General features: G+C 38.6%; 1 protein-coding gene across 1 annotated transcript; it reads left to right on the top strand.

Moving 5' to 3' along the window:
- Positions 1-699: 699 nt before the first annotated feature.
- Positions 700-17821, top strand: LOC146328536 (flotillin-2). Its single transcript, XM_084717578.1, has 11 exons — positions 700-920; positions 3850-3931; positions 6777-6867; positions 7654-7777; positions 7963-8081; positions 10767-10880; positions 10977-11096; positions 11190-11404; positions 14045-14228; positions 14961-15110; positions 17141-17821. The coding sequence occupies exons 1-11, from the start codon at positions 872-874 to the stop codon at positions 17177-17179; spliced, it is 1287 nt and encodes a 428-aa protein (XP_084573704.1). The 5' UTR covers positions 700-871; the 3' UTR covers positions 17180-17821.
- The last annotated feature ends 575 nt before the right edge of the window (positions 17822-18396 follow it).

Genomic DNA, 18396 nt, shown 5'->3' with positions numbered 1-18396 from the left:
GAATAATAATAACAATAATATTTTTTATTATTACACAACTGAGTGAGTGGCAACAATACCAAACAAAGGAAACCTACCAAACAAAAATTAATATACTGAAGAAAACAACTAAACACAAGTGGTCAATCAGAAATTATCATTAGTCAATATTCATAACGATACAAGACTTTTTAAATTTTACAAAACTTCTCATCTTTTTTAAAAGTAGTATCTCGTTTAGATGTACAATAAATATCGAAATAATTTGAAGAAACAACAATTACGTATGACACATTTTGCCCAAATAATAAAATAATAAAATATAATTAAATTATTATTCTTTATGACTGTTTTTTCTTGTCCTCCATTTGTACACCAAACTTTGTATTTTCATGTTAGAATAATTTCTGTTGATTCAGTTTGATGATTTACGCTGCAAATGTGTCGATAATAATGTTTTTACTGTCCTCTAGTGGCCGCAGTGAGGAACTGCAAATAACAGATTTGTTAAATCACGTCAAGCAGGCAAGATAACACATCTCTGTTTGCGGATGATGGGGCAATTTGGAAGAGAGGTGGGAACCTGGAATTTATTGTGAAGAAGTTACAGGATAAACCGAGAGAGAGAGAGAGAGAGAGAGAGAGAGAGAGAGAGAGAGAGAGAGAGAGAGAGAGAGAGAGAAGAAGAAGAAGAAGAAGAAGAAGAAGACAAACGTTACGTCACTGTCAGTCAGTGCGGTGCGGTGCGGTGTCGTTAGGTGGGGCGGAGACTGTGTTGTTGCTGTCGTCTTGCTGCTGGACGTGAAGACTCGTTCACTCCATCCAGACTTGGATTAAACAAGAAGAAATAAGACTCCGTGAGGGATCCGACTGTTTGTTATCTCGAGCCAACATGGGGAACTGTCTGACTGTGGGGCCGAACGAAGCTCTGGTGGTCTCTGGTGGGTAACCGTTACTCCCCTTCAGATAACGGGCTAACGGCTAGCTGTCATGTTCAGTTGACGGTAACTGATGGTAGCTAGCTGCTGTCAGCTGCTAGTCTAACTGCCAGACACATTTCTCGGTCTTGGTAGCAAGACGACGAGCTAATACTCGCTAATGCAATACAATAGCGACTGCGTAAAGTTACTTTACCAGTAATAGTAACGTTAATCACGGCTTGCTTAGAGCTGCTAACCTCGCTAGCTTGCAAGGCAGCGACTGTGCGCTCTAGTTAGTGGTTTTAGCGGTATTTTAGCACGAGTGGCTACAGATGAACGTAAACTGAAATTAGATGTAAAACCGCAAATGTATTTGTGAGTGTTTGTTTTAATATGTCGTGTTTTGAAGCAGTGTGTGGGTTCATTTAGGCCACAGTGATGTTACACATGAAGGGGGCGGGTTTGCTCATCCTCCTCCACGTCTTTCACGGTTTCCAGGAAATTTCTTGGACTCAGTAATTATGTTGATGTTTCCCATGAACTTTGATTGAAAATGTCATCTGCAGGTCAAGCGGATGTTATTCATCTTGCTTACTAAAAGCTGCATGTTGGGCAATTTGGGTAAATAGCAGTATCATCTTATGATAAGGAGAAATAAAGAAGAAAATCAGAAACCGTCACAGACTTAACAGAGTAAGTTTAATTTAGTGTCAATGAACTGAAGAGTGCGTTCGCTCTTTTTTATTTTTTGCAGCATGTTATGAAACATCATCACATCACATCACAAACATAGACTTAATCTCTCAGACCACTGTTCTGAGTTAGCAAGAAGCAAAATTATAGCTATTTACATTTTCCATTATGCTAATTACTCATTACTCAATTGCCCAACATGCAACTCTTAGCAACCAAGCTTAATTTCATCTCTTAATCCTCATTATAGTTCATTGAAAACAAAATTCCAGAGTTTCATTTGGGCAGTAAAAGTGTTTCCACTAGACTGTTAATGTGGTGGAGAATAGCTAGTTTTAGTGAACAACTCGGGAAATAAAGCCAAAGAAAATGTTCAAACTTTGTGGAAAGGTACAAAATTTGAAAGAGGACTATTTGGCTTTTTTGCAGCTTGTCAAGTCAATTGTATTTATGTAACCCAAAATCACTAATCAACAGGTTTTTTATAGTAAACTAAACTAAAACTAGGTGTGAAAAAAACATTGTAGTAAACCTAAATGAAATAAAAATAAAAGCCTGACTTAAGAAAAAAGAAAACTCATTGAAATAATATTGTTTACTCACAAAACTAACACATTTTGTCAACATAAACAAGAATGAGGAGACATTGGTGCATATGGTTGTTGAGACTGGGATGTCTGTGAGTTTACTGCCTTCACAAACTGTTGTGTTTGTGTTGTAAAACCTCTTCCCAATTTCTTAAATCTTGCCCTTGACTAAAACCCGCAATATTATAATAACAAACCTAAAGCCAATATTGAAAATTATGAAAACCAAACATTTTTAAACAATAAAAACTAAACAAAAGTGAGCACTCTCTGGAAACTAACTGAAAGTAAACCGAATTGAAAACAAAATTTAAAAACAAAATAAAAATAAAAAGTAATATGTCATATGAAACTACAATAACTTTGTTAACCACAACATTTCTCTTAAAGGGCTTTACAGTATGTGCAGCAGTTTAGACCTTTGATTTGGGTAAAGAAAAAATAAAATAAAATAAATAAATGAAACAAATCACCAAAAAATAATCCAACAATGACAAAACTGGAGAAAAAAATAAACTCCATGAGGAGCAACAACGTCGTCCAGGATGGATAGACCAGTGATAGCTGTTGTGTATTTTGATGTGTACAGACAAGACACAATTAGTAAAACCGCAAAATAGTAAAACCGCAGAGATACAGAAGGACAGTAGTGGGTAAATTTAGCGCAACATTTATGAAGAATATTGATCTCGAAGAAATCAAGTAATTTCCAGATTCTGTCAAACACTGGTGGGACTGGAGGGACACGGACTGCACAGAAACACAAGAGACAAAACTGAAGGACAGTATGTGATCCACTCAGAGGGAGAATCATTACACGGCTCAGTGTTGTGGTTACTTTCACCCAGAGCAACCAAAGCCACCAACCCAGTACGAACAATTCAGAAATGAATCGTCTTTAGATCCAAAACATATCAGTTTTCTCATTGTGATGTGTGTGTGTGTGTGTGTCTGTGTGTGTGTGTGTGTGTGTGTGTTTTAACAGGGTTTAGAAAATGTCACAAAAGTAAAATCTAATTACAAACTAAGACATAAAATAATACAGCAGCTAAAGTATATGAATACAATATCAAAAAAAATATAATGATACTGTGGTAGACAGGGCAGCAGTAGTAGTATTGTAATGTCAACAGGTTGTGCACTAATGTAGTAAATGGACATACTAAATGACTGTTTTATTTGAAAACTTTTTAGAGGCCAGAACACGTAAAACTATTCCATATTTCACCGGGACAAAAAGCAAAGACTAGAAAAAGGCTGGAAGAAATAAATATTTTTATGCTTTCTTGTCTTTTTTAAATCTCATTGCCCTTCACCACTGCTGTGGAGCACAGTATTACTGAACTTCTCCCTTGTAAATTTCAGTTTTTGGCCACTTTTTTTCCACATATGTTGTTTGGTGCTGTGTTTTTATTTATGCTACCTGCTTTTTTTTTTTACCAACAGTGTTCTTAGAGGACCTCAAATGAAAAAAGTGAAATAAATATTGAATAAATCAGAGGTTGCTCAGTGTGCAGCTAAATGTGGTTCATATTTTAAATATGTCCTTCCTTTTGTCTCTCCTACAGTTTGATCTCAACATGCTATTTAATGTTGGATGCAAAAGGTTTTTGTGACTAGATAATTAAACTTGAAGCGTTGTCTCACTGGACTTGTTCCTCTTCCCTCAGGTGGTTGTTGTGGCTCTGATACGAAGACCTACGCCGTGGGAGGCTGGGCCTGGGCTTGGTGGCTCATTTCGGACACCCAAAGGTGACAATATAGTAAAAACACAATGTCCATTTATGTTATCTTGAAAATGAGTTGACCTTTAGTGGCTCCTTGTAGGGCTGGACAATATGACCAAAATCCTTTATCACGGTATATGTAATTTTGGTTGGTTTGCAACTATGATGCAACTATTACCTCACATGAGGCACAAGACTCAAAACAGTCAAATTAACACTCCCTCAGATTGGAAGCTTTAAGGCTCAGGTTTTAAGGTGCACTTAAATACCAGCCTGACAGGTATTTATTTGCTGGTTGGACTACGTTTACAGTTTACTCTCATCATGTTTTCTTGTCACCCTCTTCCTCTGAGGTGCTTGGGAAACCAGCTTAAAGGTGCATCACCACCACAAATTGTCACTGTCACAGTATGTGAGAATGTTGTCAGCAGTCCTGCTGCCCAAATGATGTGACATTGCGAGTAGGGGAGGGAAAAAATTTAATTCTGCATCGTGATTCTTTCCTGAAAGATTATTAATTGATGCAGAAAAGTCATTAATCAGGTCTATGAAGTTTGTGGGGACAGAGCCACACTTTATGTGGTTTCTAACAAAAGTAATTATGGATCATTACAAATATGCTCTGTTTTAAAAATAGCAAGTAGTCATACAGTGGAAAAAAAACTCATGCAAAAAAAAAAAAAAATTGATGTATCAAGATGCTTCAATAGTCGTTTTAAAATCACTTTGTAGCCCTTTGAATGAGAATCATATTGAATTCTGAGATGCAAAGAGCAGTGCTCAAAATCAAGGAAGTCCTGTTGTCCCACCTGGGACACAAAGACACAGTGTCTGAGACAATGCTGGGACAGTAGAGAAATTCATCACAAGAACTTAAATTATTATGTTAATGTGTCATGGAATATCTATAATTTTAATTGTTAGGTCTTCAAATTAGAAGACTGTGAGGTTTACCTCATATGTGCTGCACGCTGCCACACACACTTTTACACACTGTCATGATGTTTACTATGAATGTAGGCATATATACATTTCCATCGCTATCAGAGACAGGTTTGCGTCTGCGCTGCAGTGAGAAACAGATTTTACTCACTTGTTGAATTTAACAACTGGGGTGGGTCAATTCTTTTATTCAGATAAAAGTGCAGGGAACAACTAACAGAACTTCCAGCATGAGTCAATAAAGTGATGTGACTGAAACAAACTTTTTAAACTATATTTATTGTGTAGAATGAAAAATGATAGTTGTTCTGGGACGGCTGAAAGTAGAACTTGGTACAGCTGTGGGACACTGAGGAGAAATGTTCATTTTGAGTCCGGGCCAAGTGATTCCTCTCACCTAGCTGTGAGGCAGCTGAATTTACGATATCACACAAGACTCCGGCCCTGATTTGGGACATAGTGCGCACAAATATATGATAGAGACACTAAGGGATCTCTCCCGTGGTGGAAACAGAATTGTCAAATCTCTACTGTTGGACACAGTTCTACCCTCACATAGTATATATTGTCATATCGCCCAACCCTAGCTCTTTGAAATGCTTCTGTGCCTGAAAGAGTAGCTCACTCCAGATAAGTGGATTATACTTTTAAAAATGACCAAGGTTCTTAAACAGACCACAGCTGAAATGGGCTTTTTTCTGTCTTGAATTTCCACAGGAAAGTCAGTCCCATTATCTGCAGGCTAAACAGGCTGAGAGCTGTTCTCCTGTCTGTTATTACTCTGTGTTAGAGACGTTTCTAATGTATGTTTCCTCAAGTCTTTTTTATTTTCATCCTACAAATTCACGCTGTTCTAAGCTGTGTAGTGTGCCTGACTGACAGACGGACACTGTCCTCTTAACTGTGCACTCAGTGGTTAATTTTTCGCAGCAGTTGTATGGTTAACGTTTTATCACGTAGATTATTTTTTATTTTCCACATGTCAGATTTTCCATGACATCATTTCCTGAGCATTCTCTGTTGCAGTGTTCAGTGCTTGGATTTATGTTGCAGTGACAGTCAAATGGCAGATTAACAAAAGACAGCAGAGTGGATGCTGCATTGAGGTTCAGTCAGGCCAGACTTTGCTCTCTATTAATCTCTAGGAAGGACAAGATGTTTCCTCTTATAGCCACATAAAGATGCTTCTCTTCTGCTATAAACAGATCACAGTCTGATTGAACTATGACACTAGCCAGGTTAAAGGGACAGTTCACCCTAAAATCAAAACTATACTCTTACCTGTAGTGTCATTTATCCATCTTCCTTGATCAACAATAGATTGCACCTTCTTCAATACACTGTTTTAATCAAATTCAGTGAATATCTCCTCATGTTCCTCATGTTCCTCTCGTTCCTCGTTCTGTGTGCGCGCTAGAAACAGTCTGATGTTTCTCCGCAGCCTCAGCTCTGTGCACGAAAAGCAAAAAGTGTCTTGGACTGAGCCACAAACTACACTAGCCGATCAGTAACAGGTCACATTTGTGTCCTGCACAGGACAAGGGGAAGGGGACAGGGAGTGAAAGGGACGGTAAATCTTCTAAAGAAGCTCTAAAGGAGGATTTGTTTGGCTGTTGAATTCAAATAAACAATCTTTCTCCAGGATCACATTCCCCACCTTTAATGTGTGTAAAGATATTTTCATGTTGATCTGTGTAAGAAAAAAAGGCTCATTAAATCCACATTAATTCAGTGTGGTGAAACAGTAAACATGAAATGTAATTTTTTTGTTATTTATGAGCAACCAGCAGAGGGAGTGTAAGTATCAGACTCCCTGACAAAACACAGTATTTAACATCTACAGATTTTATTCCATTGTTCCACGGCTCGCTCTTATCACTTAAGTTTTCTCTTCATCAACTAATACATGTGCTTGTTCTTTGATGTAGGATAACCCTGGAGATCATGACTCTGCAGCCCCGATGTGAGGACGTGGAGACAGCAGAGGGCGTAGCCATCACTGTCACAGGTGTGGCTCAGGTAAGACCTCGTGCCAGTGTTTTCTCTGTGAACCTTGTCTCACACACACACACACACACACACACACACACACACACACACACACACACACAGGGGCATTTGTCAGATGTATCTCTAGCACACAATATCAAAAACTTGTTCTTTGATCAGATAGTTCCTGATTTAAATAAAATTTTGGCAGGTTTAGACTCTTTTATTTAGGCAAAGTTGTTGTATGGCTGATTGTGTCAAGAACACATTCAACATTTGAGAACATTTGACTTCTTTTGGTTTTGTAGAAAGACATGTTTATGTTAAGTAAGTAAAATATGAAAAATATCATTTTGCTTTTAGTACCAAAACTCAGAATATGTAGCAGTGCAAAAAAAAAAATTCAAATAATACCCGTTCTTTGTTACCACTTATCTTATTTGGTGTCTGTCAAGAGTTTTATGAGAGCCCAGTTAGTTTCTTTTAGTGAAGAAATAAAGTAGAACTTAAAAATATTGAGCTCTACTGATGATGAAGATGAGAACAATTAACAGCAGTTGATGACATTTCTGAAAGCTGGTGGCTAGACTCCCTACACAATTAACACTTTGTGGTTAAAAATTCTGAGTTTTCTTTACCTTCAAATTGTCACATCACAGCTGGAAATATTCCTGGATTAGCTCTAATGAAATGTTTTAAACCCCAAACTGTCCCTTTTACTGATGTACTTCATTATTTCTTAAATGTTTAATGCTGGCATTTTGAGAGAACAGATCAAGCAACACAGACTGCACTCTGTCACTGTGTCTTCTTCAGGTGAAAGTCATGACAGAACATGACCTGCTGGCTGTGGCCTGTGAGCAGTTTCTGGGTAAATCAGTCATGGAAATCAAAGCTGTGGTTCTGCAGACGTTGGAGGGACATCTGCGCTCCATTTTAGGTTTGGATGTTCATTTTATTTTATTTGCGTTATTGTGTTATAACAAAAAAACTGACTCTGACATTTGTGTCACTTTAAAGGATTACATACGTCTCTGAAGATAAAAACAAAACAGCTGCTAGTTTGTATAAATTGCACACTAGACTTGATATTGCAGAGATATTGACAGTGTCTGTCTTTTGCAGGTACCTTGACTGTAGAGCAGATCTACCAGGACAGGGACCAGTTTGCTAAACTGGTGAGGGAGGTAGCAGCTCCCGATGTGGGCAGGATGGGCATCGAGATTCTCAGCTTCACCATTAAGGTGGGTTGAAAATGCGACAGTGCCTGGTGTTCTGACAGCAGCCAGTATGAGCAATGATAAGAATACCTGAAGAAAATGCTAATGTAGCTCCTGAGCAAACACACGTCAAAATAATACAACTCCGTGTGTGTTCTGACACAACAGTTTCACAAATACAAAGAGAAAACAGCATGTTTTGAAATATACCTGCAGCCTCGATCCAAGAACCAGAAACCAAAACAGCCACCTTGTTAGAAGCAGCTTGCTATGCTAAAATTAGCTGGTCAACCTCCTAAACACAGCTTCTTTATGGGTGCTGATCAGTAACATTAAGTTAGACAGACAACAGGCATTTTACTTGACTGACTGACAGGAAAGTTTGTGCACATTCCTTTGTTTGGTCAGCTATGACAACATTAGAGTATGTACAAGAACTAACTTAAAAACTTTCCTGCTAGTGTTTATAGTTTTGAGTCCAACAAATCTTTATAATAATATCCTGACCTGTAGACCATTTTTCTTAAATTTGCTTCATATAATGACTACTTGACTGAAATTCTTTATTCTATATTCAAATCCCCATTAGTTTCTGCAAAGCAGTTGCCAGTCTCCCTGAGGTCCACATAAAAGTACACATAAGTAAAGACATACAAAGGCATACCAACTCAGTCTAGCCCTAATTTGTACATTAAGAGCATCAATTCATGTATAGAAATTATGTGACAAAGTGTAAAATCTTCAGTGCTTCAATGACACTGAAGTAAAATTAATCTCTGCGCTTCTTGTAGAGGGAGAAATGATCACTGGAACTGATCAAAAGTTCAGGTTTCTGTTAGTCGGGTCATGAATCTAATTCACACACACTTCCACTTCAGAAGTGCATCACTGTGATTGTGAATGCTCTGCTGTATCCATTTCTGTATGACGTCTGAACTGCCGGTAAGAGCCCAACATGTGGGAAGTACTGTTCAGCGCGTGTTTATATGCCAAGCAGTACTGTAAAAGTCATTCAAACATTATCTGCTGACGAGGTTTCTGCTCATTAGAGAAATCATCTCCACTGGTTTCATGGGCCTAATATTGGCTTGCAGGAGAGTTTACTGTTGTTGATTTGAACTAATTGAAGTGTGGTGCAGACACAGCGGCTGACCACAGTGCTTTGCTGGAAAAGTCAATTTCTATCATGTCAATTAGTCCGACCCGAGAGTTTCTGTGATCCATCAGGACCAGTCAGCTAATTAGTGGAGGCCTCAGACATTTGTGGGTTGTCTTTATATTTTTTCTTGACATTTTCCAGATTCAGAACATCAACAATACTTGTGGCAGTTTGTTTTGGTGTAGAATATTATTTTGTAAAAGCTTTCCTGTTGGAGACCCGATGTTTTTTCATGTTATTGTCAAACATAGCTGAGCTCCTGTCTGACTAATCAGACGGCGCTGTCAACAGTTTCAGTTAATGAGGCATTTGTGCCAGCAGCTCTTCAGTGCAGGTGTGGAAATCAATAAGCTGTTATTATGCACAGACAAAAGGTGTTTATTTGTCATTGAACCTGCACCAGACAAATATGCCCTAACCAGTGGTGAGAGAAATGGGACATGTAAGTGATAATCAACTAGTAGGTGTGTGTTATGCAGCGTGAGGGTGAAGAACCACCTGATGTGAAGTGACTTAAAGTCGTTTAAAGCACACCTACAAGTTGATTATCCTGCTTACACCACGGCCATTTGCCAAGAATGTGAAATAAAAGCATTTGCAGGTTTTTCAGTGAAAGTTTTGCAATCAAAATTGAAAGTTATAAAGCAAGAGCTTACTGCTGTCATGACAAGGAATAATTCTAGTCCCTTTTACAACCGAACCAAACAACCAAGCTGGATTGCCACAATAGGTAATGAATAGAGGAGTAAATTAGGTGTGTAGGTGTGTGAGTTATTTGTTCGTAACTAACATAATTTTCTTAAATCACCCTTGTTTCTATATAGTTTGAGGACAGTTTACTTGTTGTAACTCCCAAAAGTTCCCTTTTTTTTCCTTCCGAAACTTTTCCTTTTTGAGGATATTCCTATAAAAAGGTTCCTGTGGATCATTAAAGGTGGTGCTTCTTCTGAACCTCGTTAGTCTCCCACCTCCCCTTTTGACTGCTTTGATGAGTGGAAACAGAAACATCAAGGACATCACATTGATTTTAACCAGATAAAATAAGTTGGAAGTGCGTGAAACTTTACAGAAATAAAGCCAGGGTGACTAATTTCTTTTCAAGCGGTGCTCAGTCTGTTTGCTGTGGCACATGGAGCAGGTTAGGATGTCCTCATGTAGGAAAACTGAAGCAATCAGCTGTTTGCTGGCATCATCTCCAGGCAGGAATTGATGTGAGCTTTGACAGCTGTGCGCTTTAATGTTGCTATGGTTACAGATTGGGTAGGGGATGAATTTCGAACAGTGAAAAAACTTGAACCAAACAAAGTGAAGGTGTGCGTGAAACAGTTTTAACACACCTGCTGACCAATCAGAACAGAGTATTCACACAGATCATGGTACCATGGAAAATATACTCACTGTAAAGCAAATAAATTTTTATTAACTTAACTTAATGGTTTCAGTCATCACCTTGTTAATTGCAAGTTTTCCAGCATTTGGATTCTGACAAACAGAACATATTTGTCACAGCTGAGCTCGATATAAGTTGACTTGTTTTTCTGTGCTCGCAGGATGTTTATGATAAACTCGACTACCTGAGCTCCCTTGGGAAGACCCAGACTGCAGCTGTCCAGAGGGATGCAGATATCGGAGTGGCTGAGGCAGAGAGGGATGCTGGGATACGGGTAAGGAGGCTCTAGCAGGTGGGAGATTTTGAGAGGTGGATTCTGTTAAGCACAACAGTAAACTGAATTCTGCTGTCTTCCTTTATCATCTCATAGGAAGCAGAATGTAGGAAGGAGATGATGGACGTCAAGTTCCAGGCTGACACCAAGATGGCCGACTCCAAACGAGAACTGGAGCTGCAGAAAGCTTCTTTCAACCAGGAAGTCAACACTAAGGTGGGCACCTACAGGGCTGAATTTATGTAGCTGTGTGTTGCCTCAGGTGTGTGCATTTTAGAAATGTGACGGTCTACGTGCTGATGTTTTCAGAAAGCAGAGGCCCAGCTGGCGTATGAGCTGCAGGCAGCCAAGGAGCAGCAGAAGATCCGTCTTGAGGAGATTGAGATCCAAGTGGTGCAGAGGAAGAAAGAGATCACCATTGAGGAGAAGGAGATCGACCGGACAGACAAGGAGCTCATTGCTACTGTCAAGAGGCCCGCTGAGGCCGAGGCCTACAAAATGCAGCAGCTGGCTGAGGGGCACAAGTGAGTGACAACCAATACGTTAAAGGTTCAGTGTGTAAAATTTACAGCCAGAATATGGTAGAAATGTAATATAATATTCAGAATCATGTGAAAATAAGACTCGTGTTTTGGTTATCTTAGAATGAGTTCTTTTTCTCTTTTTTTTTTTTTTTTAAACAGGAGTCTTTTTATTTTGCATTTTGTTCAGCAAAAACAGTTTGGTCATAGAATTCTGATAGGCCAGGAATTGTTTTAGTGAAAATCAATTGAAAAGACAATTATTAGGGAGTTCTAACTTAATCATAACTGTTTGCAAAACACAAGTGGTTAAAATGGGAGCAGGTTGCATATGTAAAAAAAACAGAAAAAACCCCACATATAAATATCTAAATTTACAGCCTAAATTTATCTTCAGATGACATTTCAGTTGTAAATTAATTTGTTTTAGAGTGCATTTGTGACTTCTTATGTACAGGCTGTTATATGCACATTTTCAACATGATTTTACTTTAGAATAATATTATAATATTCATATTGAAATATTAGTAACAATATAACTATTATTCTGACTGTAACGTGTAAAAAAAAAAAAAAAAAAAAGTGCAACTCACTATGTGAAGGCAGCCATGTTGGATTTTGCACTCACAGGCCGGCTGCTGCCTGCAATTCACTGATAATCCACCAGAGGGCAGAAGACATGTCAGTTATTTTTGGAAAGTATTGATCATGCTGATTGTCCTGTTGTAGAGGACTCAAAAACTTATGTGTCAAATATGATGCACATGGCATTAAAGGGTTAAAGGCGCAATTAGTGGAAACTACAAGATCACTGAGAGAACCAACACAAGGCACAGTCCACACTCTTCACTCCTCGAAAAAACGGATGACTTTGTTCTCTAATTACCGTGGAAATCTGAAACATAAGGTCTGTCCAAAAGCAAAACACTCCAGAAGCAATATCAAAGCTTTGTTGTTTCAGTTATTTATTTATTTTTTAATAACATCAAGATTGTTATCTTCATAGCTGACGTGTCTTGTGAATTTAATTTGCTCGGAGGAAGAGCCTCTAGTTATGAAGAGTAAAAAATGTGAGTAGGTGGAGGAGGAGAATTGGGTTGTTGAAATACCAGCTGGGTGGGAGTTCCAGTTCTAAAACACACTGGGGGATATTAACTTTAGGATCTAAGAGCCAAACAGTCACAATTTGCACAGATATAGGGGGGAAAGAGGCACAGCTGGCAGTTGCTTGTTTTTGTTCAGGAAAAACGTTTTTAAGGCCTTCCTGCTTAAGAGGACAAAAACATGAGAGGCGTGACAGGAAATTTTGACAAATAGCCACTAACTGTGATTTATTATTGCTCTCTGACCACTGCAGCGAAGTAAATTATGCCTGAAATGTAACATCTGAGGGAAAGAGAAGAAGTTACTAATTTGGTTTTAGTTTTGTTTCATCCGGTCAAAGGTTTTCATCAATTTGCATATTTAATGTTTGCTCACATAAAACCTTGCTCTTGCATGAGTGTCTTCTCTTCCACCAGTATGCAGCAGCAGAATTTTTTCCTACTCTGTCAATTGACAGACATGGACAACAATATCTAAATATCCAACTATGACAGCTTGATTTCACTGGTCACAGTGATTCCACCAGAAGCTCAGCAGATAACACGCACCAAGTCTGTTTTTGAAAGAAGCCATGTCGAGCTGCACAGAGCAGCTCAAAGGAAGTTAGAGAAAGGGAAAGAGGTCAGATTTCAAAATAAAACACCATGTGCAGACTTGTGATCAGACAAAAATAAAACTATATGGACTGCTACATACCACAATAATTGAGAAAAAATGACCCAATCAACAGAATCTGAGCAAGTTAAAATAATCAGACCTCTGAAACGCTGCTGGTGGGGCATGAGGCTGAGTGGAAGGCACATCAAAACCACGTCACAGATACACAGTGTTCGCTGGAATCAGAGTGTTGGGTCTGCTTTATGCAAAGTATCAACTTTATGCAAATCAAATGAGCTGCAGCTGAGTTCATTTACATCTGTAGCCTTCCCGTCATATTGAAAAAGGCAATTTGTGGCAGGCTTCATAAATATCCCCTTGAGAGTCAGTAGTACTGATCAACAAATCTGTCCATTCCTGTAGTGTTTTAAAGTTGAGTCATTTTAGGCTACAGGGCAAAACTTCTCTTGTATCTCCCATTTACTGCCGGCTCTACAGAAAGATCACAGATCAGGAGTTTCAGAGCAGCATCGTCACTGTACCTCTGCCAGAGATTTATTGTCTTGGTTAAAGACATACTAGCAGTGTGGATGATTATCTGTCTCATAGGCTTGAAACCCGTCTTTCCAGCCTGCATCCTCACTAACAACAGCAGAATACTCACCGTGCCACATTTCCATGTACTGTGGTCATGCGCTCTTCCATTTTGCTAAACTTTAACATTATCTTGTCGCCCTTTGGACCAATTTTTTGCCAGGAGGTCTGCATGATACATTAACTAATACAAATTCATTATGCAATTGTCAAACAGGAACATGACATGGATTTGAAGTCATGTAGAGCTAACCAGCATATTGTGTGCAAAGACTTGTCTTTGACAGTGACAGTGGGCTGTGTTGATGGATGAATCAGCTATTTAAACTTCTGTTTCCCCCTCATCAGGATGAAGAAGGTGCTGATAGCTCAGGCTGAGGCAGAGAAGATCAGGAAGATTGGTGAGGCGGAGGCTCTCTCCATCGAAGCAGTGGGCAAAGCGGAGGCTGAGAAGATGAGACTGAAGGCGGAGGCCTACCAGCAGTACGGAGAGGCAGCTAAGACTGCCCTGGTCCTCGAGGCCCTGCCGAAGGTAAAAAAAAAAAAAAAGTAGATGGATTCTCCAAGTGTCCTTAAAAGTTCCATAATGAACGTCCAGCTTCTCTCTAACCACTGGTAGTTTTGTTAAAAGGAACTGTCCTTTAGAGTTCACCGGTTTGCTAATGCATCTTTTCAAACGTCATGAAGTACATACATGCATAAATTAAAAAAATCTTTACCAATTACACAGTCAGTGCATAGGTGTTAAAGGAATTGTTTGAAATTTCAGGAAATTCAATTATCACATTCTTGCTGAAGGATACCAGTCTTACATCTGTGCCTTAGATATGAAGCTACTGCCCCAAGACAGTTAGCTTAGCTTAGCAAGAAGACTGTAAAGTGGGGTAAAACTTTTGTTATAACTTATTTGTTGAATTCCCTCAGCATCCCATCCTGTGAGCCCCTAGACAGCTGTAGCATGCTTGTTAAGCTTTCGAGAAACTAGCATGGTCTATTTCACACATAATCCAGCTATATTTCCAAATAGAACTTTTTAATTGTACCAGTATTCTGCTATCAAATCCAGATTCGAAACTGAATGGACAATGGCGACAGGATGTGAAGCCCCTAACCCTAAAGTAATGGAAAATAGCGATTGTCAGTCTTATATCTGCGATCACCACAATTGCTTCATCTTATTGATTCATGTCATGAGACTACGACTGCATAATCTACCACATGATTATTTCCTGCCGACAGTAAACACTTAACCTTATCTTTGCAGATTGCTTCCAAGGTGGCAGCACCATTGGCCAAGACCAATGAGATAGTGATCCTCAGCGGGGAGGGCAACCGCGTGACCGGCGAGGTGAACCGCCTTCTGGCTGAACTTCCAGTGTCTGTCAATGCTCTCACTGGAGTGGATTTGACAAAGGTAAGCTCGCTTTAACGTATAGATTTGTAACAGTGTGAACATGTGTATATTGTTATTAAAGTATCAAAAGCATTAGGGGTTTTGAATATCGAATCAGATCTGATTATCTGGTTTTGTTGGTGGTGCGATTGAACAAAGAACAAGACTATGAAAGACTGCATCATTTTCTGTTTGTGTCCATACTTCTTCTTTTTTTATTTCCTCTCATTTATTTATTATACACTACTGGTCAAAAGTTTTAGAACAGCACACATTTTCCAGTTTTTTTATTGAAATTGAAGCAGTTCAAGTCCAATGAATAGCTTGAAATGGTATAAAGGTAAGTGGTGAACTGCCAGAGGTTAAAAAAATGGTAAGGCTACCCAAAACTGAAAAATGTACATTTCAGAATTATACAAAAAGGCCAAGAAATGGGTTAATAACTTAAAGGTGTTCTGCAGCAATGGAGGTTGATCAAGCCTTGAAAGCTGGTGCTACAAATTCCTACAGGTGTCACAACTTTTCTTGATTCCTTACAACCCCCTCTGTCTGCATAAAAGTAGTATTTGAACACACTGTGGTACCATACCCTCATGAGCATTATTTGAACAGTATTGTACTGCAGAAAGTAGTGTGTTGCTATAAAAATGGCGAGAAAAAGGCAATTAACAATGGAAGAGAGACAGACCATCATAACACTTAAAAGAGTAGGTCTTTCCTACAGAGAAATAGTGGAGAAAGTCAAGGTGTCAGTGAATATAGTTTCCTTCACCATCAAAAGGCACTCAGAAACTGGAGGAAACTCTGATGGGAAGAGGTGTGGCAGACCCAAATCCACAACAGAATCACAAGACAAGTTTCTGAGAGTCAACAGCTTGTGTGATAGGCGGCTCACAGGACAACAGCTTCAAGCACACCTTAATGTGGTCGTAGTAAACAAGTCTCAGTTTCAACTGTGAAGAGAAGACTTCGCGTTGCAGGTTTGACAGGTCTAGTTGCAGCAAAAAAGCCATTGCTAAGACGTCAGAATAAGAAAAAGAGGCTTGCCTGGGCCATGAAACACTGCCAATGGACTACTGAAGACTGGAAGAAGGTGTTATGGACTGATGAATCAAAATTTGAAATCTTCAGTTCATCACACAGGATTTTTGTACGCCGTCGAGTAGGCGAAAGGATGGCCAAAGGTGGCTACTTTGATGAATCAAAAGTTTAGAATACATTTTAGTTCATAAATTGATTCCATGATTTATTTTTTAACTTCAGTTGTTTATTTGTTCTATGCTTTCATTTCAGACTACAATGAGACATTAAACTGCATAATTCTCAATAAAAAACTGGAAAAATTGGGGTGTTCTAAAACTTTTGACCGGTAGTGTATATACAGTTTTGTGTTCTCTAAAGTGTGTGGAACATGGTTGGTTATAATTTGCACTTTTCATAAAGTTGAGGTACTTGTGAGAGACATGGGGTAGCAGAGGCCGAGGTATCGTGGCACAGATTACACCACGGACTAGATCTTGACCAGTATTTTGGCCCAGTGGCCTGTCACAACTAGCTCTATAAAGAATATAGGTTGAAATATCGATGCCAGAAATTTGGGGCCTCTGCCCTAAAAATCTAGTATCGTTTGAGCCCCACCACAGACCCTCATCTGCTAATAGTTTTGCTTTTAGATGTTTTATTACACAAAATGTATGAAAACCATTACTAAAATAGTCACACATTGTGTCATTGTGTTACTTATGGATATAATTTCAGTGAAAAAAAAAAAACTTTCTGAAGGACTCCAGTAAAAATGTGTCCTACAGCTTTTTTCTGATGTTCAGTGTATCAGATGGTGGATTTGAGATTTTGTCTCCAGCCGGAGCCTAAAAGGAGTCGAAAAAAATCAGCCAGTCAAGCCTTCAGGGAAACTTAGAAACAGTGAATGAAGAAAAAAACAGAAGTAGGTCATGAAGGCACTACAGCTTTGTTCTGGAAAATGCATGAGGGTTTGTCTCAGAGCCTCAGATTTTCAGCGGCAGGTTGAATAATTTGTCTTCTCTCGACAGATCCCGCTGCTGCAGCAGATGAGCAGTACTCAAGCCTGAAAACTGACGGCTCCACGACTTCAGTATCTGTTGTATGCACTCCGATAGACTGCCTTTAATACACTTGAAGAATTTTGTTGTTTTATACGTATATACTGTATACCAAGTGAATTTTGGAAACCTCTGGTGCCTTACTTTATACAGGACCAGAATATCTGCATGCACTGCTGCTCATTCAAAGATTTTTTTAAATTATTATTTTGTTTCAAAGTGGAAGCATTTTGTGTTTTGTTTTCCTTTTTGTGTTTTTCTTTTCTTTTTTTGTATTTGAGTGGTATACTGTGTATTGGCCCGTTTGTATGAAATGTCATGGAAGAGGAGAGCTGATATCAGACTGGTGGGATGGTTGACCTGCCTGCTGACGGTCACCCAGGTTAGGTTTATATGACCACTTGACCTCACAGCTGATGTTAGCACCTATTCTTTGGTATTTATACATCGAGGTCCTGCTTTTTTAGACAGCAAGGCTTCTGCTCTCACTTTATACCTTCCATATGTTGCAGGCCTTTTTAAATACCTCTTTATTTTTGGACACATCTGCATTCCCTAGATAATCTGAATCTTTTATTGTTAATTGTAGAGATTTCTTTGTATTGTACATGTTGTAATTTTTAGCTATCAAATGTTATTCAGGTTATTTTATGTCTCACTGATTGATTTTTACAATGTAACAGGTGCTCACAAACATCAAAAAAAGCTCCTTTCATTGTGCAATTTTTATCCGTTCCTCTGAAAGAAGTTTCATTCTCCACAAAATGTTGATATCAATCATGCATATGATTACATATGGTTATTATTTATATACTGACAGGAAAACAGGAAGCAAATTCAAACCTTGTGCTGATATTGTTAGCTTGTAATGTGGTCCTTTTAATATTTACTGTGGATTTTAATGTAAAATGTTTTGTTAGCTTTGGCCTTGATTCTATTTGAAAAAAAAATGGTTGGTGTTTTAAAAGAAAAGAAAAAAAGATTTCATGGGCAAACTATAAAAATGACGGGCTCAGAGATGTGTGAATTGTTTATATTGTGGAGAAAGCTTCATGTGAATAGATTCTGACAATGAAAGGCCAAACAGTGATGCCAAATAGAATAGATTGTCTTGTATCAGGGGGATGCTGTATAGTTTATCTGATGTTTAATTTCATGCTACAAATATCTGTAGATGCTAAGCCATGTTTGACAGGGAGTGTCAACAAACCAAACTTTTACACTTT

The sequence above is a fragment of the Lutjanus erythropterus genome, chromosome 4 (assembly GCF_056507025.1).
Source record: "Lutjanus erythropterus isolate fLutEry1 chromosome 4, fLutEry1.hap2, whole genome shotgun sequence".
Classification (NCBI taxonomy): domain Eukaryota; kingdom Metazoa; phylum Chordata; class Actinopteri; order Lutjaniformes; family Lutjanidae; genus Lutjanus; species Lutjanus erythropterus.
This window is presented reverse-complemented; position numbering and strand designations above follow the sequence as displayed.